At 49.4% G+C, this 27,060-nt stretch overlaps 1 protein-coding gene across 1 annotated transcript in view; it reads left to right on the top strand.

The window, feature by feature from the left end:
- Nucleotides 1–6,461: 6,461 nt before the first annotated feature.
- LOC310694189 (semaphorin-7A-like) overlaps nucleotides 6,462–27,060 on the top strand; it is a 37,405-nt gene continuing 16,806 nt past the window's right edge. The window contains exons 1-7 of the mRNA XM_083477144.1: nucleotides 6,462–6,897; nucleotides 15,568–15,707; nucleotides 18,731–18,793; nucleotides 20,646–20,738; nucleotides 21,249–21,357; nucleotides 22,772–22,870; nucleotides 25,847–25,986. Coding sequence (XP_083333270.1) covers nucleotides 6,813–6,897; nucleotides 15,568–15,707; nucleotides 18,731–18,793; nucleotides 20,646–20,738; nucleotides 21,249–21,357; nucleotides 22,772–22,870; nucleotides 25,847–25,986 — 729 coding nt within the window. The 5' untranslated portion in view covers nucleotides 6,462–6,812. The remainder of the gene's footprint in view (nucleotides 6,898–15,567; nucleotides 15,708–18,730; nucleotides 18,794–20,645; nucleotides 20,739–21,248; nucleotides 21,358–22,771; nucleotides 22,871–25,846; nucleotides 25,987–27,060) is intronic.

Raw genomic sequence — 27,060 nt, forward strand, 5'->3', positions numbered from 1 at the left:
AGACATCACCTTGCCAACAAAGGTCTGTATAGTTAAAGCTCTGGTTTTCCCAGGAGTGATGTATGGAAGTGAGAGCTGGACCATAAAGAAGGCTGATGGCCGAAGAATGGATGCTTTTGAATTCTGGTGCTGGAGGAGACTCTTGAGGGTCCCATGGACTGCAAGAAGATCCAACCTCTCCATTCTGAGTGCTCACTGGAAGGACAGATCCTGAAGCTGAGGCTCCAAGACTTTGGCCACCTCATGAGAAGAGAAGACTCCCTGGAAAAGACCCTGATGTTGGGAAAGATGGAGGGCACAAGGAGAAGGGGATGACAGAGGACAAGAAGGTGGGACAGTGTTCTCAAAGCGACCAGCATGAGTTTGGCCAAAGTGGAAGACAGGAGAGCCTGGTGTGCTCTGGTCCAGGGGGTCACGAAGAGGCGGACAGGACTAAACAACAAAATTTGTGGGGACATACTAAATGGAGTCAGGGAACATCTATCTGGGACGCCTTAAGCCCAGAGTGATTGGGCTGTTCTCCCGAAGAAATAACACCCATCTGGGTTGAAGCAATGAAACTCAGCAACAGATCCGCCTTGCCCTCTGTCATTTTGTGGGGAAATTTATTCCAAGTACCCATAGCGACCAGAAATCAAAAGGAATTTGGGTGCCAAAAATGGCAGATCGCTGTTGACTGAAAGCGGCGCTGATGTAACATTGCTCATAATTCTCAGACATCTCTGTAAATCACTCCAGCAAACGCTTTGCAAAATTACGGGGTTGTGTTATCCGACATTAATTCCACTCCGAGCAAACTACGTAACTCTGGTACATCCATTTCAATGGGTCTCCTCTGAGTAGCTTTTGCCCTAAGCACAGCCCACGCTGTTTAAGAGAGGAGAGAGGGGCAGCTTAATTCTGAATACAACCTAATACATTTTGTTCTAAAAACGACATGTTAATAGGCTTAGAATAAAAAATGCAAGCAATAACCAAAGAAAGAAAGAAAGAAGGAAAAATCAGAATTTAACAGAAATAATTTATTATAGAATGCAAGCGGGGGGGAGGTAGAAAGAAATATAAAGAAGTCAAATTGCTGTGGAGGGAAGTAGAGGGTAGGAGGTGGGTTTTATAATTAAGTGTATAATTATGCAGCTGTTGTAATTTAGATATTATATTTTATGTGAGGGAATCTTTGGGAATTCTGGTTATTGTGTATATATGTTAAGTTTCAATAAAGATCTTTGGGGGGAAAATTAAAATCTGAATACAACGTGCATATTTTTGCATAGTCACACACACCCGCGCGCAAAAAAACCGGACATGACTTAGATCCATTCATTTCAATGGGTCTACTCTGAGCACTAGCGCTTACCTGCCCACTTTATTGCTGGGGAGGGCGGCGAAGATGGGCAGTTTGATTTCGGATACAAAACCCCTTTTTTACGCACGCGTTAAGGAAATAAATAAAAGAAGCGCTTCCCCCCTTCCGGCTCCCTTTAAAGATGCGTGACACAGCAACGTGGGATTTTATTTCTTCATTTTGGGTGCGCCAGGCGGCTGCAGAGCCCAGGCGCGACCAGAAGAGGGCGCCGCATCCGAGACGGTGGTGCTGATGTTGGTACCCAACCGGCTGTTCCCAGAAGCGATTAAGGAATAGAGATGCTTTGGGAGGAGGAGAAAGAGGAGGCCGGAGGCTTTCTGCTTGTGATGGGCAATACTAAATGGATGTCCTTGATCCCTCCTCGCCAGCGCTGCCTCCTGTTTCCCACGCCCGCCCCAATTGATCTGAAAGTGCTTTCCCTTTTTAGTTCAAGCTGTGCCAGAAAGAGCACCTTCGTTCCCCAACTGGTGCGATGCTCCCTCTCCTCTGGCGAGACTCCAGCGGGCAGAGAGAGAGAGATCAGGTCCGGCTTCCCACAGTGCAGGGGCGGGGTTGGGATGGATGACCTCAGGGGTTCCCTTCCAGCCCTGCGATTCCTTTGGAAGGAGAGTTCGTCTAAGGCTTGATTTCGCCTCCGGTGGGGAATTCGACCTACTGGATCAAGGGGGTGGAGCGTCTCCCCTGTGAGTAAAAGCCTCTGGGATATTTTTTTTTTAGTTTGGAGGAAAAGCAATTTATTTATTTTTTGCACTTGATTTATTTATTATTAATGTTGCAATACATATATGAAATCTTTACATATGGACACATATACATTATATTCGTAAATTCACATTTTCACATTTCATTATGTACCAGCATTTATCCATTTCTTATTTCTTGCCCTGTGTCTTCACTCGACCTTGTTATTATTTTGTAACTTTATTATTGAGATTGTAATTTTGTATCTTAATAATTAAACATTCAATCTTATATATCTGCTTAGCTTAGCTTAACTTTGTGAAATCAATCTATACATATCAATAAATTCTTGTTGGAGCATATTTTGGTCATGTATTCTTCTACACATAGGAAAAGCAATTTTTTTTATAAAAAAAACAACATCATGGGAGTTTACAAAATGATGCTTGACCTGGCAGAAGCGGGCAGAGGAAAGCTCTTCCTCCTCTCTTGTAAGACTAGGGAATGTGGACATTCATCGAAGCAAAGATCCAGCACAGTCCTTCATAGCTGGACTATGGAACTCCCTGACACATGAGGCGGTGATGGCTTTAAAAGAGGATTCTTGGTGGCATTGTAGGAGATGATATTAACAGACAGGACTGTAAGCTGTTTTTATATGCAATGACAGCAGCAAGAATATTATTGGCACAAAAATGGAAGCAAGAAGAACTACCGACGAAAGAAGAATGGAGGATGAGGTTGATGGACTATGCAGAATTAAATAAATTCACAGGAAGGATTCGAAACCTGCGGGACCAGAGATTCTTAGAGGACTGGAGTAAATATATGAACTATCTGAAAAGTAATTGTGATGAACAGATTATGCTAGTAGGATTGCAAGAGGTTTTGTAAGGAGGACTATTTGAAATATTGCAAGAAAGACTATGAGGTGAACTATTAGTTAAGGACAATTAAATGCAATATAGAAATCAAGAAATGCAGAATAAGTGATAAAGAACAGGAAATCATCAGAGGTGATGATGGAAGTCTAAAACATTGTATAAGATGAGAAGATATGTTGTATGACTGTTGGAACTGATATGTTAAAAAATCAATAAAAATGTGTGTGTATATATATATGTATATATATATATATAAAAGAAGCCATTGATGGTCTTCTCATCTGCAAATTTGTCCAGTCCTCTTTTCAAGCCACCCAGGTTGTGGGCAGTCTCCTGTGGCAGGCAGTTCCCCAGTTTAACCCTTCACTCTGGGAAGAAATCCTTCCTTTTCTCCGTCCCGAATCTTCCAACGTTCAGATTCCAGTATTACAAGAGAGGAACAGAAAACTCTCTTTGGTTGCCTCCGGACAACACTTTTAAAGAGCATTCGCCCCAATTTGTTCGCGGTTAGCTCAGATGCTGCTATCAAGCACTTATTTTCAATTTTAGGGTGCCGTTCTGTCAAGCAAGTATCACCTCAGGGCCTTTCACCGTCAATTTCCTGAAAGCAAAAAAAATGGCAATGTTCGTGGCGAAACCAGTGTTAATCACACAACCCTGTATTTGCTGGCATGGAATCGAATCCACCAGAAAACAGCTTCCTCCACAAAGGTTGCCATAAGTCCGGAATTCCCCAGACGTACCCGGAATACTCTGGTCGAAAGCAGTGTCTGGGCGGAAATAGGCAAGACGTCCGCATTTTCACTTTTCACTTATTCTGGATTTTGGGGGAAGAGGGCTTTTCATGGCATGATGGCTTTTCAGCCTCCGCAACTGCAGACAGCAAAGCTTTGGAATATTAGTTGCTGGAAACCACAGGAGGGGAGAGCGAGATTTTGTCCTGGGGTGCTGCTTGCAGGCTCCCCGTTGCGGAATCTGTTTTGAGAAAAGCATAATGCACTCTAGGAGCCTGTCTTTGATCTGACTGAATGGCCAGGTGCTCCTTATGTTCACTCAGTGCTTTTTTCTCTTGTGGGGACGCAGGGGTACGCACACCCCTAAACATTTTGTGAATCTAAGTTTGGCCTCATCGGGTTGCAGTATTTCAATAGGAGTAGGAAAGTGAGAGTACCCCTAAACATTTTTTGAGGGGAGGGGGAAAAAAGCACTGTGTTCACTTATGCAATTACTGTAGAAAGCTCCCTACTTGCCCTGCGTGGGAAATTTTTATTATCTTGTTCTGAGCCAGTACATGCCAATCGTTGGTGTCCTGGGAGCACTTATACCTGTGCTAACGGAACAGAGTGTCCATGTTTTATTTATTTATTTCATAAAGTTTATATGCTGCTGGGTTGTTTATATATATATATAAAAAAACCTCAATGCAAAAAAAAAGAAAAGATAAAGCAATAAGATTTGCCGCTAGGGAAAATTAACAGCAGGAGTGAAAGCCCTTAGGAAATAACAATAGATTTAAAAGCAGGTGAAGACCTGCATTAACTTTCTAAATGTCTGGGTAGGCAGATCTCCCTGGCTTCAGTTGCCTATGCTCTGATGACCTCCCGCTTGGACTACTGTAATGTGATGTACGTGGGGCTACCCTTGAAGACTGTCCAGAGGCTGAAGCTTGTATGGGACTTGGCTGCTAGGCTGTTAAGGGGGCAGACGCTGTGATATCGGTCCTGAAAGTGTTAAACTGGCTGCCAGTGATCAACTGGGTCCAATTCGAGGTGTTATTACTATCATATAAAGCCCTATCAGGCAACTTGCATCATCCCAAACTAACAGGACCAGTGGTCAGGGATGATGGGAATTGTAGTCCCAAAACATCTGGAGGGCCAAGTTTGGCCATGCTTGCCCTAAATGATGTGGGACCGACGTGTCCAAAAGAGTGTTTTCCTCAGTAGGGACGTGGGTAGTGCTGTGGTCTAAACCACAGAGCCTAGGGCTTGCCGATCAGAAGGTTGGCGGTTTGAATCCCCGCGACGGGGTGAGCTCCCGTTGCTCGGTCCCTGCTCCTGCCAACCTAACAGTTCGAAAGCATGTCTAAGTGAAAGTAGATAAATAGGTACCACTCTGGCGAGAGGGTAAACAGTGACTTAACGACTTAACCATCCAGGGGTCCTTTACCTTTTTTTTACCTTCCCCAGTACCAACCATCTCGGACCCTATGCTCAGCAGAGGAAGCCTTGTTCATGCTGCTGTCACCAGAGTATGGCCCACACTCCCCAACCAAACAGGGCCTTTTCGGTGGTGGTTCCTCGCTTGTGGAAGTGCTCCTGTCTGCATCCTTACAAACTTTGAGGAGGAATATGGAATCATTCCTCTTTGCCCAGGCATTGGGAGGCTGAAGAATGCTTTTCGGGGCAACCTCAAGATCATTGGAGAAAAGTATGTTTTTAATTGTAATTGTTCTTTGAAAGTTTTTGCTGCGTTTCCCTTTTTTAAGAATCTTTTGCTGCCCTGTGGGCTGCAGGGAAGGGCAGGGTATAAATTCCATGACTAAAATAAATAAATATGCAAAAGGCAGTGTATTTTACCTTTACCTTAAAGTAAGCATGAAGGTTTCCAGAGAGATTGCTGCCATTGCAGTCCAGGCAAAACAGCCAAGGCTTCTTCTTAAGTTTCCAGCTCATGGTTTGCCTAGAGGAGACAAACCATGAACCTGGGTTCAGGTGACACACTATATCATGGCATGCTCAGAGCAGCAGCACCAGAGAAGGACAGCTGTCAGTTTTCTCTCCAGGAACTCTCTAAGGCATGGTTTGGCTTAGTGTCATGTCAACCAGCTCACTCCAAGTAGTAACTGATATATAAAGGTAAAGGTAAAGGGACCCCTGACCATTAGGTCCAGTCGTGGCCGACTCTGGGGTTGGGCGCTCGTCTTGCTTTACTGGCCGAGGGAGCCGGCGTACAGCTTCCGGGTCATGTGGCCAGCAGGACTAAGCCGCTTCTGTTGAACCAGAGCAGCGCACAGAAACGCCGTTTACCTTCCCGCCAGAGTGGTACCTATTTATCTACTTGCACTTCATGCTTTCGAACTGCTAGCTTGGTAGGAGCAGGGACCGAGCAACAGGAGCTCACCCCGTGGCGGGGATTCGAACCGCCAACCTTCTGGTCGGAAAGTCCTAGGCTCTGTGGTTTAACCCACAGCGTCACTGATATATAAACTGATATATGAACGAGCATTTATCCCATGAACACAACCCCTTCACTCTTCCCCCTTTGTGTCATTAAAGCAGGGGTTCTTTAATTAACCATCGTTGAAAATAGCCAGGATATTGTACATTGCGGCAGCCTTTGGCTATGTGCAATAAAACTGACCGACTGACTGACAATGTGTCCATCGTAACCCAGGCACTAAGGGCCACCTCTGCCCATCACTCAACAACAGAGCCGGCTCTGAAAGCATCCCACCCCTTTCTGGGCTGGCCATTTCCCTGCAGGGACATTCCCCAAGCAACCAAATTGGATTTCTCCCCATTTTCCTTCCGCCACCTTGCATATCTCTTTGCTGTGCGGTTCTCTTTCGCCTGCGACTTAAAACAAGGGGCAGGGCAGGCAGTGATGGTTGGTCATGGTTCCCTCCCCGCCCCCTCCTCGAGGAAGCTATGCTGACGTTTGTTTCTCCTCTGCCGGGTTGGTGGGGATGTAGTTATTTATTTATTTTGAAGGGGCTATAAATTAGGATAGCGAGAGCTGGGAAGAGTGCACTTATCTTGACAGAAGCCGGAGGAAAAACAGCGCCTGTAGAGTTTTCCTTGCTGCAGACATCCATCCTTGGGAAGCAGACGTTCTCTCTTCCTCTCCACACAGACACCCCCCCCCCAAAAAAAAAAAAGATGAGAGGCCTCCCTTTTTACCTGCTCTCCATCCTCTGCCTCGCCTCCTCCCAAAAGGTACCCAGGCTGAAGCTCAATCTGCAAGGTTTGTGAGAGAACTATTTTTTTATTATAATAGTGCCTGCAATTTCTTTTTTTTTTAAAAAAAAAAAGCCAATCTTGCATTCATCTTAGATGATCTAACCAGAAACATTCCCTCCCCTCCAAAAAAGGGGGGGGGGTTGTATATACGATAGCTTTTAAATTTATTTAATGCATGGTAGTTACAAGAGATTGGAAATAAGAACAGGTTAGAATTGCCTCTGTTCAGCTTTCTGCATGAGAAACTATTTGCAGATTTGTGTTCAGGACATCCTAGGTGGTCGCTCTGCGTTTGTTGGGGAGTCAGGAGGGGCTCACCCCACCAGCCTGAAAATTGGGGGTCTACTAATCCTTTCATGGTCAGGGTCCATTTGTGGGTGTCGTCCCCCAACCCAGCTTTGAGATACTCGGTAGAAAAACAGATATATAACCTAAGATGTTATGCATTCCTTTTGCACAGAGGCATGTTGGATGAGGAGGAGGCGGTTGCCACGGAAACCTGTTTATCATTAAGCACATTTTAGAGAGGACCGGGTCTGGCTCAGTCACTCTGAGCCGACCAAGCTGCTTGTTTTCATCTCTCGATCTCAAGTCTGACAGGGAGAGATTTCACTTGTGGGCAGGATGGGCAGCCCCATCTACTCAGAGTAGACCCATTGAAAGGCTTGGTTTCATTGGGTCCACTCTGAGGACGCCTAGCGCCGCAGGCGACACATGAAAAGCTGCCTTTTACCGAGAGACAGGCTCATTGGTCTCTGGAGCTCAGCACGGCCAACACTGACTGGCAGCTGCTCTCCCGGCTTCCAGACCAGAAGTCTTTCCCAGCCCTGCCTGGGGATGATGCCTCTGGGGATTGCATGCCTTCTGCATGCCAGGCAAGTGTCCTGCCAATGAGCCGACTCAGAACTTCGATACCCCCTGCCCCTATTGCCAGACAAAAGTCTGTTTTGGATGAAGCCAGCCTGCAACTTCCAAAGAAAGCAGTCAGGTCACAGGGTGGGGCAGCAAAGGCAATTGTTGTTGCCATTATTATTATTATTATTATTATTATTATTATTATTATTATACTTTTGCTGGCTACAGCCTGACACAGCAAAGTGCATTCGAAGCGCACCCCTCCCAAGGCAATTATAACACCATCTGCCCGCTCCTTTGGGTCAAGACGTTTTGTTTTGCCAGACCCGGCGGGGCACATCTTTCTTGCTGGAACCAAATCTTGCTTGCCGTGCAATGCAGATGCCTGGGGAGGGGGACCGATGTGGCTTCCAGGCAGATAATCCTGCTGCCAGGATGGAAGGCGGGCAATGTCCCTGTGTCACTAGACAGCACGGGGGGGGGTGTTTTCCTTTATCTATTTGCACCAGAGCTTCCTGAGCAGGCGCAGTCTATCTGAGCAGCTAGAATCCTGGTTTTCCGAAGCAGCAGAGAGGGAGGCCCAACAGGGTTCACATATTATTGTTGTTGTTGTTGTTTAGTCGTTTAGTCATGTCCGCCTCTTTGTGACCCCATGGACCAGAGCACGCCAGGCACTCCTGTCTTCCACTGCCTCCCTCACGCTGGTATCTTCGAGAACACTGTCCCACCATCTCGTCCTCCGTCGTCCCCTTCTCCTTGTGCCCTCCATCTTTCCCAACATCAGGGTCTTTTCCAGGGAGTCTCCTCTTCTCATGAGGTGGCCAAAGTCTTGGAGCCTCAGCTTCAGGATCTGTCCTTCCAGTGAGCACCCCGGGCTGATTTCCTTCAGAATGGAGAGGTTGGATCTTCTTGCAGTCCATGGGACTCTCCAGAGTCTCCTCCAGCACCAGAATTCAAAAGCATCCATTATTCGGCGATCAGCCTTCTTGATGGTCCAGCTCTCACTTCCATACATGCTTCGAATGTTACATAAGATAATGACAGGTTTTTAAAAAACATATCTAGGGTTGGTTGGAAGATTTGGAACAAACGCCTTCCTTAAATCACTTTCCCAGCTTTCAGGTGTGGTCCTTGCTAGTCTGGAGCAGGGAAGGCACATCAGTCGGTGGTAGGGCATCTGCCTGGCTTGCATAAGGTCCCAGGTTCAAGTCCTGGCATCTCTAGGTAGGGCTTGGAAAGATCCCATCCCCACCTGTGCCTGAAACGCTGGAGAGCAGCTGCCAGTCAGTGTAGGCACTTCTGAGCTAGGTGAAGCTCTGTCTGGGTGTGAGGCAGCTTCCTCTGATCCTATACTGAGCCATGAGCTCAGTGGCAAAAGGAGCCTGAACATCATAAGGCGTTGTAGGGATGAGCGCTTTGAACTCTGTAAATCGGTGGTGATAGGCAATCAGGGGTGCTGCAGTACAAACAATTAGGGACCAAACTCGTTTGCGAGCTTCTCTGAGTGATCCTAGGATTAAGCCTCACCATCGCGTGGGACGAAGTCGACCTCCACACCCTAAATTTAAATCACACGACTTCCCACCACTCCGGAATCCTGGGAACTGTAGTTGACCGCCCACCAAACTGCAATTCCCTGCACCCGTGAACTACAGTTCCCAGCATTGGGTTTTAAATATAGGGTGTGTCCGAAGCCGAATTGTTTGTTTATGAAATGCCATCGTCGCCTTTCAAGGTGCATACGCCTTCCTAATGTACTGTGCATTTTATAATTGTGAAAACACCCATATTTGCAGTTAAAATCATTTAAACTTCAGAGGCAGGAGTCTCTTTCGTTTCAGAGAAGGGAGAGGGCTGTGTCATCGTGAGACTGGCTTCCAGTTCTGTGGAATGATTTCGGCAGAACTTGCTGGGGAAACCGTAGTTCAGGGGTAGAGCATCAGCAGAAGAGTCCAGGTTCAGTCCCCAGGATTTAAAAATAAAAATAAAAACCAGGTCAGCAGATGAAAGTGGATTTTGTTTTCCCCCGGCCTCAGATCCTGGAAAGATGCTGTGACTCAGAACCGACAAGCCTGCTCCAGATAGACAAACAGCCTGATCTGTGAGGAGCTGGGTTTCCTACATCCCTAATCCAAGACCCCCACAATTTTTCCTGGACCCATAGACATCTGGGGCGGGTGGCAAAAGGCCTCTTGGCTTATCTCACCCTTGTGGTTCACAGATGTGTGATTTGGAGAGGCGAATGCATCTTCCAGCTGCAGATCAAGAAGTTTCCATCTTGATGTTGTTGGGCAGAGCAGCGGCTCTGGAGCAGAACATCTGCTTCGCCCCACTTTCAATGGCCACCCCTCTCCCTCTGAAAACCCAAAGAGCTGCTACCAGTCAGTGCAGGGAATACTGAACTGGATGGAGCCTGGCTTGCACAAGGCAGCTCTCTGCGTTCCTCTTTAAACAAACATGAGGACTAGGAACTTGGTTGTTTTTAGAGGAAGGAAGCGGCCCAGCTCAGAGGCTAGAGAGATCTGCTTCACTTGCAGGCGGTCCCGGGTTTAATCGCCGGGAGAGACCCTCCGTCTGAAACCCCGGAGGAGTGCTGCCAGTCTGTGTGGACAATACGGGGCTAGATTGACCAAGGGCATAAGGCCAGCTTCCTGAGGGCCTCGTGCCACTAAATAGGCCATTTCGGCAGCAAATGAATCAGCTTAATAGAGGGACAAGGCAAATTCAAGGAGGAGAAGCCTATCGTTCGCTCCTAACCACAATGGCTATGTCCTCCATCCTCTGTTGGACTCTGGAGGCCAGTCGCTGAGAACCACAAACGGACAGGGGTGTTCTTGCACTCGGGTCCTGCTGGGGGAACTTCTCGTTGGGGGACCTGGTTGGGGCACATGATGCTGGACTAGATGGGCCCCTCTGGGCCTGATCCAGCAACCGGCCTCTTCTGAGATTCTTGTGGAACCTCCAGGTCCAGAGGCAGTCTATCTGGACTTCTAGGTAACCGGGGGCATTTGGCTGCTGCGAAAGCAGGGAGGCGGGACATTGGGCCTGCCCAACATTTTCACTCCGGCTGGGCTACTGTTTCGTTTTACTCTGGGGCCAAGGCCTCAAATGCACGAATGCTTTGGCTTTTATTTATTTATTGCTATTGCGTTCATGTTCCACCTTTTTCCTCTACGGAGCTCAAAGCGACGCACATGGTTCTCCTCCTCATTTAATGCCCACAACAGCCCTGCGAGGTGGGATAGGCTGAGAGGCAGCAACTGGCTCCTAAGTGGACGAGTGGAGATTTGAACCCTGGACTCTCCCAGGTCCTAGTCTGACACTCTAGCGACTACACCACATGGGGTCTTTTGGGGGGGCGGGGATGGACATAAGGACAGCCCCGATGTGTCAGACCAAGGGAAGCCCACGCATGAGGTCTGAAACCACCAGCTCTCTTCCTTTACGCTGCAAGGCGAGGCTCTCCCTGTGTCCTAATGAAGGGGGTAGACTGCCTTTGTAAATGGAGGTTCCATTCTGAACAACCACGGCTAGCAGGAAGAACCCTCTGGAGTGGGGTCCATCTGAGGGGGTCTGGCCTAGACCAGTTCCCCACGATGGCCATTCAGACGCTCCTGTGAAGCCCTCCGGTAGGCCACCATGGCAACAGCCTTCTCCTGTTGCATTGATACAGGTAGACTGCCTCTGCATCTGGAGGCTCTGTGGGGGTCTTCATGGCTAACTAAAGCCATTAAAAACCCCTATGCTGCCCCTCTCCCCCAGTTTTTCTGGCTTTTGCCAAATCATGCCTCCAAATTCCATAGCCATCTAGGAACTGGCACAACTGGGGTTCTGACCCCACCCTAGTCCTTTCCCCTGGGTTCTGAGCAATGTCTAGTAAGTAGGAATAAATGGCCTTTGAGAAGGCCAAGCAGCTGTTTGTCCCCTTTACTGCAGAAAGATGCACTCTGCACATCCTCAGAGAATCTCTGCACATCGGGTTTTTCTCAACGCTTTGTAGAAGGTAGGAAAGGCACTCTGCACCTCCCCAGGGGATCCCTGCACACTCGGAGGTTTCCCAGACCAGATAGTGCTGCTTTCAGGCATACCTGAGACCTGGTCATCTTTTCCCCCTTGGCACCAGAGGCAGGGCCACACCTGAGATTGGATTGCAGGGCCTGGCTGGGAGCCAGCAAGACAGCCGCTCTCTTCCAAAAACAGGAGGCTTTTTTTGCAGAGAAACAGAGGAGGAGGAGATTTTATAGACTGGGTCAGGCTAGACTTGGCACTCTCTGCAGTGCGGATAAAAAGAGAGCTGCGAGCTCCGAGAGGAGGGGAGGCAGGGAACATAAAAACAACGCCCCAGATTCGTTCTCCGATACGCGGTTGCCACCCGCAGGGCTCGCCCTCGCAGACCCAAATTGCACGCTGCTCCTCATCACGACACATTTGTTGGGAAAGCCCCCAGAGAAGACAGCCTGTGGGTTGAACCAGCATTTCTGCAACAAGAGAGAGAGAGAGAGAGAGAGAGAGAGAGAGAGAGAGAGAGAGAGAAAGTCTCTCAGGGACCAGGTGGGATGCGCTGGTTTCCTGCCCCTTGAATGCCCATTCTGGCTTCCCAGTTCAACGCCCCCATTTGCGGATGACGGATAGTTTCTAGCCAAGAGTGACCTTAGGGAAATTTCCCCATAAATGCTCTCCCTGCTCCTCAACCCCACTGCAATGTTGTTGTTTAGTCATTTAGTCGTGTCCGCCTCTTTGTGACCCCCTGGACCAGAGCACACCAGGCACTCCTGTCTTCCACTGCCTCCCCCAGTTTGGTCAAACTCATGCTGGTCGCTTCGAGAACACTGTCCAACCATCTCGTCTTCTGTCCTCCCCTTCTCCTTGGGCCCTCCATCTTTCCCAACATCAGGGTCTTCTCTAGGGAGTCTTGTCTTCTCATGAGGTAGCCAAAGTCTTGGAGCCTCAGCTTCAGGATCTGTCCTTCCAGTGAGCACTCAGGGCTGATTTCCTTCAGAATGGAGAGGTTGGATCTTCTTGCAGTCCATGGGACTCTCCAGAGTCTCTGCAATGTTAGCACAGGGCAAAGGAGCTAGGGAGGTTTGAAGCATAGGATTGCAGAATCGCAGACCTGGAAGGGATCCAGAGGGATCTAGTCCAAACCACGGCATTCCAAGAATCAGTGGTCCCCAAACCTTTGCTCCATAAGGTAAAAAGGTAAAGGGACCCCTGACCATTAGGTCCAGTCGTGGCCGACTCTGGGGTTGCGGCACTCATCTCGCTTTATTGGCCGAAGGAGCCGGCATACAGCTTCCGGGTCATGTGGGCAGCATGACTAAGCTGCTTCTGGCGAACCAGAGCAGCGCACGGAAACGCCGTTTACCTTCACGCTGGAGCAGTACCTATTGATCTACTTGCACTTTGACGTGCTTTCGAACTGCTAGGTTGGCAGGAGCAGAGACTGAGCAACAGGAGCTCACCCCGTCACGGGGATTTGAACCGCCGACTTTCTGATCGGCAAGCCCTAGGCTCTGTGGTTTAACCCACAGCACCAACCCACCCCTAATGTCCCTTTCCCCTATAAAAATGCATTATTCAGAATAGCAGTTTGCACGATAAAAACACGATCACATTCGAAACAGTAACGGTTAATTGCAAATGTAACCAAAACTGTTCAGATTAATTAATTCAATGAACGTATTCTGGTGATGCCAGCTTTTCGGAGTCTGGTGGTCATTTACACCCCCAGTGGCCCCCACCGCCTCTTGGCACCCCCTAGGTAATTTCACCACCCTCCAGGGGGCGCTACCACTCACTTTGGGGAACCCCTCATTTAAATGTTGAGCAAGGCAGTTTGCTAGGGACTTGGAAAGGATGTTCTGGGTATGCCAGTGGAGAGGTTGGTCCATCAGGGTGAATGGGGCAGGGCCCCATTGGCCTCACTCTGCTCTCAGGCAGCTCCCTACCGGCCGGCCTGCTAACAACCAGTCCGGGGGGGGGGGAGGAACCATTACGGGGCTTCCTCCTCCTCCTCATCTCCCCCAGCATTGCACTTTTCAGAAGGAGGAGGAGGAGAGATGCAAAACTAGAATTAGTGAGTTCCTCCCTGCCATTGGCTCTCTGGCGCCACCTACTGCCAGGCTCCCTGTCTGCCACCCAACCTGCCCCAATGGGCACCATATATCAGGCACCCCCAAACTCGGCCCTCCAGCTGTTTTGGGACTACAACTCCCATCATCCCTAGCTAACAGGACCAGTGGTCAGGGATAATGGGAGTTGTAGTCCCAAAACAGCTGGAGGGCCGAGTATGGGGATCCCTGGAGTAGTATTTTGTACATACAAGACGACGGCAAGAATCCACCAACAGCATACGAATCAATATGGCTAACCTGATCCAAAACACCCACCCCAATCAAACATGAAAATAAAATTCGCCTCAGCCAATCACAAACAAACAACCACACCCTAGGGCAGGCATAGGCAAACTCGGCCCTCCAGATCTTTTGGGACTACAACTCCCATCATCCCTAGCTAACAGGACCAGGGGTCAGGGATGATGGGAGTTGTAGTCCCAAAACACCTGGAGGGCCGCATTTGGGGGATGCCTGCCATAGATGGATGGATAAGATATAAGATCAATCCATGATTGGTAATTTCAGGTTCAGGGCCAAGGGTGGCCCTCCAGCCCTGCTTGTGGGGTGTCATTATTAAAACAGGACGGGTTTATTTTTAATTGTATATTTTTGTAAAGAGCCCACCACCGCTCTTGGTTTCTGCGCCACCACCCACTGTTCAGTGTTCTCCTCTACCCTTTCCCCTCCTGATTTTATTTTTTAAGCCCATGTATTATGCATTAACCACATTAATATCGCCGCCGTGGAAGAGGAGCTCTCTGGACAGATGAGGCAGCAGAATGGAGCTTGTTCCATTGTACTCGAGCTTAAGTGGAAGCCAGTTCCCATTTTCTCTCTCCAAAGGGAGAAAGCAGAATCTTTTTTCCAGTCTGAGGGCCACAATCCCTTCCCGGCAGCCTATCTGGGGGCCACAGAGGCGGCAGAGCAACAAATGCAAATCTTCCCTCTGTGTAATCAGACAGCTCCTCTACACGCCTGCCCCCTTCCTCCAAGGAGACCTCAGGTCCCAGATCCATTCAGGCTCCAAACCGCCGTGCTGGTGCGGACAGGACGTTAACATTTCGAAAGACGGCTTTATCCCTTGCACGCCCAGGAGATCGCTGAGGTTTGTGGGAGAGTCTCTCCTGCAAGTTGCAAAGATCTCCGAAGCCTGCTCTGTAGGAACTCTGAAACCAAATAAACAGAAATCTTATAAATCTCTGAAAGTCACTAAATAATAACTTTATGACCACTCACACCTCCACCACATATGTACAGTGGTACCTCAGGTTAAGTACTTAATTCGGTTAAGAACAGTTTCAGGTTAAGAACAGACCTCCAGAACGAATTAAGTTCTTACCCCGAGGTACCACTGTAATTATACAACCTTTAGAAGACATCTGAAAGCAGCCCTATACAGTGGTACCTCAGGTTAAGTACTTAATTCGTTCTGGAGGTCCGTTCTTAACCTGAAACTGTTCTTAACTTGAAGCACCACTTTAGCTAATGGGGCCTCCCTCTGCTGCTGCGCCGCCAGAGCACGATTTCTGTTCTCATCCTGAAGCAAAGTTCTTAACCTGAAGCACTATTTCTGGGTTAGCGGAGTCTGTAACCTGAAGCGTATGTAACCTGAAGCATCTGTAACCCGAGGTACCACTGTATTGTTGTTCCTATTTCTCCACCACACCTCCAACAATGACCAATACGACCCCCTCTCCTTTCAGATGCCCAGAGGTTCAATTTCAGTGAACGTGAGAGACCGGCGGCCATGTTCCACGAGCCCGGCTCCAACCAAGTCCTCGTCGGAGGCCGGGGGAAGCTGTTGCTCTTGACGTTTACGGACTCCGAAGTCACTCCGAAAGAGGTACAGAGCTTCAGGCGGCACAGTTAATCTGTGCTGGACCTGGGGGAGGGGTTACCGAGAGGCGTGGTCAGAGTCCGGTCCTGGGTCAAGGGTCTGGAGACTGTCCACCAAGGGCGAAGTGGGGTCCAAAGCAGGAAGCCGGGCGAGGTCAGGAACTCCGGAAGAACAGGTCTGGGTGCTGGCCGAAACAGGTTTCCAACGACGTTGCTCCCGCAACCTGGGACCGGGCTGACTGGCCTTTATCTTCTCTGAGGCCAGGGGCGGTCCCGGCCCACAGGTGACTCGCCTCTCCTGGCCTTAAGGTGAGCACTTCTCCTGGGAGAAACCAGTTCCCTCCGCCTCTCTGGGAGAAACCAGTTCCCTCCAGTGGGTTACTGGACCCAGGGGGAGACTCACCTTCCCCTGACAGGGCTGGGAGAGGCGCACCTGTAGGCAATGGGTCCTCCATCACCTCCGGAGCCAGAGTGATTCATCTGGTGCCTGCTCCTGAGGATCCGGCACAGGTGCAGGCGCTTCAGATTCAAGGCCCTGCCCCGGCTCAGCCGGCCCTGGAGGCAGGGACTCCTGTGCAGGCTGGGATTCCTCTGGTTCAGCCTCTGAATCAGACTCCCAGGCCATCACATAATCTGCGGAACTCGCTTCCACAGGTGGAACAGATTGCCAGCAATCGGAATGGTTTTAAAAGAGGGTTACACAAATTCATGGAGCCCCTTGGTGGCTACTAGGCCTAATTGCTGGGCTCTGGAAGCAGTGATGCTTCTGAATGCCAGTTGCCGGAAAACTGCAGCTAGGGAAGAGTTGCTCTTGAGTTCGAATCCTGATTGCGGGTTTCCCTTTGGGGCAGCTGGCTGGCCCCTGTGAGAACAGGGTGCTGGACTAGACGGGCCATTCCCCTGATCCAGCAAAGCTCTTATGTTCTGAGGTCAAGGCTCAGAAGGGCTTGGGTTACTAGGGAGCACGTTTCTCCCTAGGAGGTGTCCGTGGTGCTGAAATGAACAACCAGGGAAGGACAAGAATCTGAATGCTTTGGTTGCAGAACGTCACAAGTTCAATCCCTGGGTTCCCCAGGCTGGGCTGGGAATCTCCCTTTTCCGAAACCATGGAGAAATGTTCCCAGTCATTGTAGACAATTATTTATTTATTTATTGTTATTTTATTTATTTATTTATACCCCGCCCATCTGGCTGGGTTTCCCCAGCCACTCTGGGCGGCTTCCAACGAAGATGAAAAATACATTAAAACATCAGTCATTAAAAACTCCCCTAAAGAGGGCTGTCTTCAGATGTCTTCTAAACGTCAGATAGTTATTTATTTCCTTGACATCTGATGGGGAGGGAGTTCCACAGGGAGGGCGCCACCACCGAGAAGGCCCTCTGCCTGGTTCCCTGTGACTTCGATTCTCGCAATGAGGGAACCGCCAGAAGGCCCTCGGCGCTGGACCTCAGTGTCTGGGCTGAACGATGGAGGTGGAAACGCTCCTTCAGGTATACTGGACCGAGGCCGTTTAGGGCTTTCAAGGTCAGCACCAACACTTTGAATTGCGCTTGGAAACGTACTGAGAGCCAATGTAGGTCTTTCAGGTGTTATGTGGTCTCGGCGGCCGCTCCCAGTCTCCAGTCTGACAAAACTTCCAACTTGTGCTAGTCCCGGGGGGAAGGTTACCGTTGTCGTAGTCAAAGTCCAGTCCTGAGTCACTAGCCTGGAAACAGTTCACAAGGAGCAAGGCGAGGTCCGAAGCAGGAAGCCGGGCGGGGACAGGAACACTGGAAGGTCAGAAGCAGGAAGCCAGGCGGGGAACAGGAACACTGGAAGGTCAGGTCTGGGTCCAGGTAGGAGCAGGTACTCCACAACAACGTTGCTCCCACAACCTGGGACCGGGCTGACTGGCCTTTATCTTCTCTGAGGCCAGGGGCGGTCCCGGCCCCCAGGAGACCCGCCTCTCCTGGCCTTAAGGCGAGCACTCCTCCTGGGAGAAACCAGTTCCCTTCGCCTCTCTGCCCTGAGCCTCTGCAGTTCAGGAGAGGCTGAAGGGTTACTGGGCCCAGGGGGAGACTCACCTGTAGGCACTGAGTCCTCAACCACCTCCGGAGCCAGAGTGGATTCACCTGGTGCCTGCTCCTGAGGATCCGGCACAGGTGCAGGCACTTCAGAATCAAGGCCCTGCCCCAGCTCAGCCGGCCCTGGAGGCGGGGACTCCTGTGCAGGCTGGGATTCCTCCGGTTCATCCTCTGAATCGGATTCCCAGGCCATCACAACGTCACAAGTTCAATCCCTGGCTTCCCCAGGCAGGGCTGGGAATCTCCCTTTTCCGAAACCCTGGAGAAATGTTCCCAGTCATTGTAGACAATTATTTATTTATTTATTTATTTATTTATTGTTATTTTATTTATTTATTTATACCCCGCCCATCTGGCTGGGTTTCCCCAGCCACTCTGGGCGGCTTCCAACGAAGATGAAAAATACATTAAAACATCAGTCATTTAAAACTCCCCTAAACAGGGCTGCCTTCAGATGTTTTCTAAACGTCAGATAGTTATTTATTTCCTTGACATCTGATGGGGAGGGAGTTCCACAGGGAGGGCGCCACCACCGAGAAGGCCCTCTGCCTGGTTCCCTGTGACTTCGATTCTCGCAGTGAGGGAACCGCCAGAAGGCCCTTGGTGCTGGACCTCAGTGTCCGGGCTGAACGATGGGGGTGGAGATACTCCTTCAGGTATACTGGACCGAGGCCGTTTAGGGCTTTCAAGGTCAGCACCAACACTTTGAATTGCGCTTGGAAACGTACTGAGAGCCAATGTAGGTCTTTCAGGTGTTATGTGGTCTCGGCGGCCGCTCCCAATCTCCAGTCTGACAAAACTTCCAACTCAGTAGAAGGCAAATTCCTGGGTTCCTATCCTGATGTCCTCTTTCTCTTGAGCTGCATCCCGGGACCAACACGGGGCGAAGTAGCCTCCTAGTTTTTGCAGGGGCGTAGGGTTGGCGCCCCCTCAGTTTCCTCACCAGGGTCTCTCTCCTTGCTCCAGGTCCCCCTGAAGGCTGATGAGAAGGCGGAAAAGGACTGTAAAAGCAAGGCCAGAGCAGTGCGGGTAAGGAGGAAGGAGGGAGTTGTGGGGACCGGGATCAGAGGTCTACAAAACGTTTCCTAAGTAATATGGGACTATGGTGGGGGGCGTGTCTCAACTTCCTGTCCCACTTGTGCTGCAGCGCCACCAGTGGCTGGAGGGGGTACTGCAGCGTCAGCAGGGATCACGTGGCGACGCAAGAAGCCAATAGGATCCTAGCTGGCCCTATTACGCTACCGCTACCGCTGACTCGGGTCTCAGTCTGCGCAATGCATCTTTTAGGGGCCACCCTGGCAGAACTACCGGCCTCCATGTTTGTTGAGGACCCTTCACAGGTGTTAAGCCAACAGCAGGCGCAGACCTCCACAGCCAATCTGGGCGCCTGTTTTGGGACGCATTTTGCATTTTGCTGCATAACCCACCCAACCCTTAGGGCTAGAAAGGCTGCATTAAATTAAATAGTTGGCGCCCCCTAGTGGCAAGGAGGGCATGGTTCATCAACTCATGCTTGCTAGAAATATATTATTTTACATACACACCCATATATATATATATATATATATATATATATATATATTTTTTCTCTGTATCCTCCTCCCCTATTTCCTAGAAGAAAGTTTTTGCTGTTTTGTTTTTTTTAAAAAAATGCATTTATTGCACTGTAAATATTTCAAGTGTGTGCATGCAAAATGCAAACTCATGTTTTCCAGCAGCATGAGGTTATCAATGGCAAGGGGAGGGTGGCTTGAGGAGAAAAGGGTGTTTCCCTACAACTTCCCTCCAAGAGAAACAGTGGCAATTTTTAAATTCTCAGTGGAGCACAGATCACTTTTTAACAGAGTAGAACTGTCCCCATTTCTAACAAATATACATTGCTGCTTTTATTGAGGTTTGTGGGTGTCAGGGGCTCAGGAACAGAGGCACAGGGGAGAGAGGAAATGGAGAGCGAAGGGGAAGAATCTGAGGGCAGCGTAGGGGAGTATGACAGTGACCCGAGAGATTCCATGAGCTTCTCCAGCGAATCGGAAGATTCCCAGAAGGAGGCGCTGATGGTCAGGGCAAGGGGGGTCCCAGGGGGGACGCACCAGAAACAAGGGGCCAGCGGGGACTCCCAAAGCAGCAGCGGGAGATCAGGACCAGCTTCCCCACCAGAGCGTAGTGGGGGAGGAGAGTCCCATGTGTCAGGGCCAGCGTCTCCTCCAGCAGGGAGAGAAGATGAGTCAGGGCTGACCACGCCTCTATCGGAGAGTGGGGGAACGGAGGGGAGGTCAAGTCCAGCCAGCCTCCCCAAAGGGGGAAGCAGTGACAGGAGCAGTGTAACGGTCAGGAGGAAGGTTGCTGGCTGGGCGTGCGCGCCAAGTTCAAATGTACAGGCGCACGGGACAGCAGAAAGCCCGGATTGGGAACCAGGTCCTAAAGCCCGCCGGAGGCAGGGGGAAGACTCAGGGGACTCAGCGTCAGAAGAGTCTAGGAAGGGCGAGACCCCAGCGGACAGGCGGAACCAGAGGAGGAAGGAGCAAAGGAAGAGGTGGAGCAAGGCTAGAGTCTTAAACTGGTGTCTGGGGGGAGGAGACTCAGACGGAGCTTCGGCGGTCTAGAGTTTCAGACGTAGAGCTGCACGCTGCGGCTGTAAAAACGAAAATGAACTTCAATAAAGACCTTTGTATATAACAACGAACTGGCGTTGGTCCTTTGTGAGCTGGGACCTCGGGCAGCTCTGACAGTGGGTTTTTTGTTGTTGTTTTACAAATATCGATGGATCGGTTTTGTTGAAGCCACCTTGAAGGATGCCATGGAAGCGTGGGTCATAAATGTTACAACAAATCAATACGCTTCTGTGTTTTTCCTCTCCCCTCCCCATCACCTTTCCTCATAGGACTGCGATAATTTCATCCAAGTGATCGAGAAGCTGGACAACAAAATGATGGTCTGTGGAACCAACGCGGCTTCTCCCAAGTGCTGGTTTCTGGTGAGCTTGAGAAATATCAGAGTGGTGGGTGGAATCTGCAGGTGTTTTGCCTATTTTCATTTCATAAAAATTACCGTATTTTTCACTCTATAAGACGCACCAGACCACAAGACGCACCTAGTTTTTGGAGGAGGAAAACAAGAAAACAAATATTCTGAGTCCCAGAAGCCAGAACAGCAAGAGGGAGTGAAAGCAGCAATCCCTCTTGCTGTTCTGGCTTCTGGGATAGCTGCGCAGCCTGCATTCGCTCCATAAGATGCACACACATTTCCCCTTACTTTTTTGGGGGGGGGAGTGAGTCTTATAGAGCAAAAAATACGGTATATGTTGTTTGGTTGGAGGTGGGGAAATCTACCCTCAGAGCAGTTTTAAAAAGAATAAAGCAATGAAATTATCTGTAAAAACAATTTTAAAAAACGTGGCAGGAAGTCACATGAAAATCGAGAGGCCGCGAGTTCAGTTGATATATCAAAATGCATTCATTTTTCTTTTTTGTCTCTTTACTCCAAGGTCAACACCACGACCTTCCAAACGGACAAGCAAGGCCGGAATATCACCTCCTCAGGGGAAAACATCTCACCAGCATCACCATCCCAGAACGCCGTGGTCATCACTGTTGGTACGGAGTAAGGAAAGGCGCAGAGGGAATTTTCCTGGCTGGTTTTGTTCTGAACATTTGGGTTTCAAATGTTCAAATGGCAAAATGTCTTTGTTAAGATGTTGATGAACATATCAGACCACACACCGATTCTTCAAACAGCTCTTGTTTATTCACAGGCCAGGACAGAACTGAACTGAAGGGTTCAGCCAGCCTGCTTATATAGAGCTCCACTACAACGCAACAGTAACCATTTTCTGTAACTATCCAATCACTGAACGTCACTTTCAATCCCTTATTTGCATATGTGGACATACAGTATCCCCCTGCTGGCCCAGGGTGAGAACTTCAGTACATAACAGTCTTGGTTCACAAAGGCAGGGCCCGATTTAGGTTTGATGAGGCCCTAAGCTACCGAAGGTAATGGGGCCCTTTATATGTCCAGCTGTCCTTTGTCCACAACAAATTGTCACTGTTTTTTGTGTTGAATATATGCTACAGTCATACCTCAGGTTGAAGTAGCTTCGGGATAAGTATTTTTGGGTTGCGCGCTGCGGCGACCCAGAAGTAACAGAGCATGTTACTTCTGGGTTTCGCCGCGCACGCATGCGCAGACGATCAAAATGACATCACGCACATGCGCGGAAGTGGCGAATCGCGACCTGTGCACGCGCAGACGCAGATTGCGTTTGCTTCTGGATGTGAATGGGGCTCCGGAACGGATCCCGTTCGCATCCAGAGGTACCACTGTATATGGTAATTGATGGACCTAATAGGTATCTCAAGCCATTTGCACATGTTGCCGTGCAACCAGTCCATGCAGAATGTGGGCACCCTATATAAAGAAAGGAGCAAACCAGTGATATTTAGGGAGCAGGCGGGGCCCATGACTTACATCCTAGGAGCCGACACAACACAAAACACTGTTGCTGTATGTAGGTTTTATTTTATTTGCTTTTTATCTTATATTTTGGAAATGTACATCCTTTCCCTTCCTCCCCCACAACAAACACTCTGTGAGATGAGTGGGGCTGAGAGACTTCAGAGAAGTGTGACTAGCCCAAGGTCACCCAGCAGCTGCATGTGGAGGAGCGGGGAATCGAACCCAGTTCACCAGATTACGAGACTATTGCTCTTAACCACTACACCACACTGGCTCCCAAGAGAGTGGGGCCCTAAGCTATAGCTTGTTTAGCTTATATGTGAATCCGGCACTGTACAAAGGGCTCTTGTCTGTCCCACTAATTCTTCATGGAGTCAGTTGCACTGATGTAAAATTCTAGTCCACATGGTGGAAGAAATATGTAAGTTTGTTAGTGTGATCACAAGCATCAGGAGTCAGGAAGAAGGCAAGTCTATGTTTCGGCTCTCATAATTGCGAAGTTTGCAATGGGCGACTCACATTTTTTTCTTCCCCGGCATGTTCCAATTTCAGAAGACACCCTTTATTCTGCATTGTCTGGAGAAAAAAGCAGCATCCAGAGAAGCTATGGGAAGAAGAAGGGGCTGAAGACAGAAAACAGCTGGCTGCCCCGTAAGAAACTCTCTCTCTCTTCCATCCCTTTGTATATGTCTTAAAACTCCTGGTTTTCATTTATATTTTTGTTGGTTTTGGATCAACCAGGGGCAGCTTACAGACCCTGCATTTAAGGCATGTGACTTCCCCCAAAGAATTCTGGAAATTGTAGTATGTTAAGGGTGCTGGGAAGCATAGCTCTGTGAAGGGCAAACTATAGTTCTCTCAACTCTTCTGCACGGGAGATGCCATGTCCGTCAAATGGCTTGTTTTCACTGGCATTTTTAGGAATATTTTAGATAAACGGCTGGGAGGTTTCGGGTCATTGGGCAGTATGGAAAACCCGTGAAATAAATACATTAAAATAAATAGAACATCGTCTGCAAGTCACAAAGACTGGGAGTGGATAAGGAAAACACCATTGGGGTCTCTGGCTTTTTGTAATTCTGAGGAAGTGCTGCGAGTGCAAAACACAAAATAGTTGCCGTGGAGTCTCGACATAGCACAAAACGGCTGCCCTGTTTAAGAGGGCAGGAAATGGGCAGGCCACAAAATGGCGCCCATCAACCACCCTGTAATAAAGAAAAAAATCTGCCCTTATTCCCTTATGGGGGACACAAGAGCCCTTATAGAGTCCTTTGCAGGTTCTCCATCGGTCGGAGGAAAAAACAGAGGCCAAGCAGAGAATATTGAGAAGCAAAGCAGCTCGTAAGCCTGATCTTTATTGATCTGTTGCAACAGGGTGCTCCCCTCACACGCAGGAGAAGGAGGAGGACCCAGAACAAAGGTGTGCCAGCCCTTATATAGACATTTTAAATTGACCACCCCCAGACACATCATACCTACATCATAGAAAGGGCGGTCTACAACAGAAATCTGAGTGTGTTGTTTACCTCCTGTCTGGCAGGTGACCTGTTAATGCTCACTTGATTGGATACCCTGGGGAGCCTGGCCAGTCTTTTGTAATGATAAATACTTAGTTCCTGAGCCAGGTCACAGGCTCACCCTATTCATACACAGACAAACCCTTCAGACAGGGTTTGTGAAGGAAAAGACAATGGGGAGGTTTTTCCATTTGCCTTCGACCTTGCAGAGAAAACATTTGGTCAGTTTGGGAATCAAAATGGTTTCAGGGCTCTTTTCCTGTGCTGCTTCAGACATGTGGTTTATATATTTATGTACATGTTTGCTTGGTACATTTATGAACGTTTCTCATATATATGTAAGACCTAATTTTTTTTATTTCAGCCCCATCAATGGGGGAAAGGCACCCACATCAGCCATCGGCCGTGATTGCTCATAAAGCTAATGTCTTTGCAGCTCTCCTCTGAAATGCTTCTTCCCCCGCCATTTTGAGAGCCACATTTGTTTGCAGGTATATGTCCTGGTCCACAGGCCCAAGGACAAACATGGATGGTACCACCCTTTTCCCATCTCTCTGTCTCTCTTCCTAACACCTCCTTTTTGCTAGTCTGTTCCTTCCTGTCCCACTGACTCTTAGGGGAAGTACAGTGGTACCTTGGTTTACAAACATAATCCATTCCAGAGGTCCATTTGTAAACCAAAACAGGTTGTAAGTGTTAAGTTGTGGGTGAACATATCAGACGACACAGCAATTCTAAAACAGCTCTTGTTTATTCACAGGCCAGAACAGAACTGAACTGAAGGGTTCAGCCAGCCTGCTTATATAGAGCTCCACTACAACGCAACAGTAACTATTTTCTGTAACTATCCAATCACTGAACGTCACTTTCAATCCCTTATTTGCATATGTGGACCTGAACTATCTACAGTATCCCCCTGCTGGCCCAGGGCGAGAACTTCAGTACATAACAGTAACCCAAGGCGCGCTTTCGCCAATGGGGCCTCAAAAAAAAATTGTTCGTAATTGTCAGAGCTGCTTGAAGATCCTAGCTCACAGAGGATCACGCTAGCCAGCGATCATTAAGTAAAAGTCTTTATTGAATTACAGTTTCCATTCTCACGCTGCTGCGCGCAACTCTACGTCTAGTAGCTAGATCGGCGAAGCTCCGTCTGAGTCTCCGCCCCGTGTGCACCAACTTAATATCCTAGCCCGGCTCCACCTTTTCCGCCTGACTGTCCTCCTCTGGGTCCCTCTACCCCCCGGGGCTTCTTCCTTCCGGGATTCTTCTGACGCTGACCCCCCGGACCCTCCTGCCTCCTTGCGCCGGGCTTTAGGACCTGGCTCCCTTTCGGGGCTGCTTACTGCGCCGCCTTCCTCTGCATTTGAACTTGGCGCGCGCGCCCAACCTTCCACTTTCCTCTTAACCGTTTCTTCGCTCCCCGATGGAGGTGTGGCCACTCCTGACTCATGCCCTCCCTCCTGTGGTGAGCTGCCAGCGCTTCCCCCCTGGCTCCTTTCCTCTTCCCTGCTTCCTGGCGGTGACGCTGGTCCCGATTTCCAGCTGCTCCCCCCTGAGTCCCCTCTGGCTCTATCTTCCTGGGGTGCCCCCCTAGACTCCCCCCTTGCCCTGGCCACTGGTGCTCCTTTCTGTGAATCCTCTGATTCACTGGAAAGACTAGGAGATCTCGGGTCGTCGTCATCACTCATCTTTTCTTCTGCCTCCTCCCCTTCGCTCTCTGTTTCCTCCCTTGCCCGTGCCTCTGCTCCTAAACCCCTGACAGTAATCCAAAAAAAGTTTGCAAACCGGGACACGCACTTCCGGGTTTGACGTGTTTGTAATCCAAAACATATGCAAACCAGACTGTTTGCAAACCAAGGTACCACTGTAGTGATTGCTCTTGCTTATGAACGGAGAGCTTGCAGAGGACTTTTGGAATCTGGTTAGATACAAGGTCAAGAGGAATAATCGGTCGCAATACATGGCTGCCCATCAGCTGTTGGCTGCAACAATGGGGCCTCCATGTGTAGATCCAGTCTATCCCTTGAGAAGGGCTCCTCTTGTGTGTGTTTTTCTGAGCACAGGTCCTAAATACCAGTCGTACCATTTCAATTCTCTCCCGCCCCGACAGGAGCGGAGTTTGTCGGTGCCGCCCTGCTGGAGGAGAAGGACCAGAGCAAAGACGAAATCTTCTTCTTCTACAATGAGGTCAACCAGTCGGCCGGGCTGGACGAGGAGCCTTACAAAGCTGGGCTCGGGCGTGTCTGCAAGGTTAGAGCGAGGCAGCGACGTCTGGGAAGGATGGAGGGATGGGGTGTGGACCAGTTACATGGCCCATGGGGCTAGGGGGAGTTGTAGTCCCAGCAGCAGCTTGAAGGCTGCTTAGGCAAGTGCTGGGAGCAGGTCAGTAATATTTCACGGAGTCAGTGAAGCTCTTTATTCAAAGAGACAAGACAGGTCAGGAAGCCAGGCCTAGTGAGCACAGCAACACATCCCAGTAGAACTTGCCCCATGAGGCAGTTGCGAGGACTAAAGGTCCCTAAAAGGTAAAGGTAAAGGTACCCCTGACAGTTAAGTTCAGTCGCGGAAGACTCTGGGGTTGCGGCGCGCATCTCGTTTTACTGGCCGAGGGAGCCAGCGTTTGTCCGCAGTTTTTCCGGGTCATGTGGCCAGCATGACTAAGCCGCTTCTGGCAAACCAGAGCAGCGCACGGAAACGCCGTTTACCTTCCCGCCAGAGCGGTACCTGTTTATCTACTTGCACTTTGACGTGCTTTCGAACTGCTAGGTTGGCAGTAGCAGGGACCGAGCAACGGGAGCTCACCCCGTCGCGGGGATTCGAACCGCTAACCTTTCGATCGGCAAGCCCTAGGCTCTGTGGTTTAACCCACAGTGCCACCTGCGTCCCAACTAAAGATCCCTGCCTTCCTACAATTGCATAAGTCTGCCCCCCCCCCAGGTCCTTCCCAAGCAATCTGAGACTTCCTTGCCTTGTCTGTCTCTGCTCCACTCTTTTCATCCCTCTTCTGGGAGAACTGGTCACAGCAGGAGGGGGAGAGTCCTTGGCATACCCTCCAACATTTCTCCGATGAAAATGGGGACATCCTATTCCATACCTTCCAACATTTATCTGATGAAAAGAGGGAACCAAACAGAGGGCCTTCTCAGTAGTGGCACCCACCCTATGGAACGCCCTCCCATCAGATGTCAAGGAAATAAGCAGCTAACCTATTTTTAAAAGACATCTGAAGGCAGCCTAACCTATTTTTAAAAGACATCTGAAGGCAGCCCTGTTCAGGGAAGTTTTTAATATTTAATGCTGTACTGTTTTTAACATTTGATTGGG

This window comes from Podarcis liolepis (assembly GCF_965112155.1).
Source record: "Podarcis liolepis genome assembly, chromosome: 15".
NCBI classification, from domain to species: domain Eukaryota; kingdom Metazoa; phylum Chordata; class Lepidosauria; order Squamata; family Lacertidae; genus Podarcis; species Podarcis liolepis.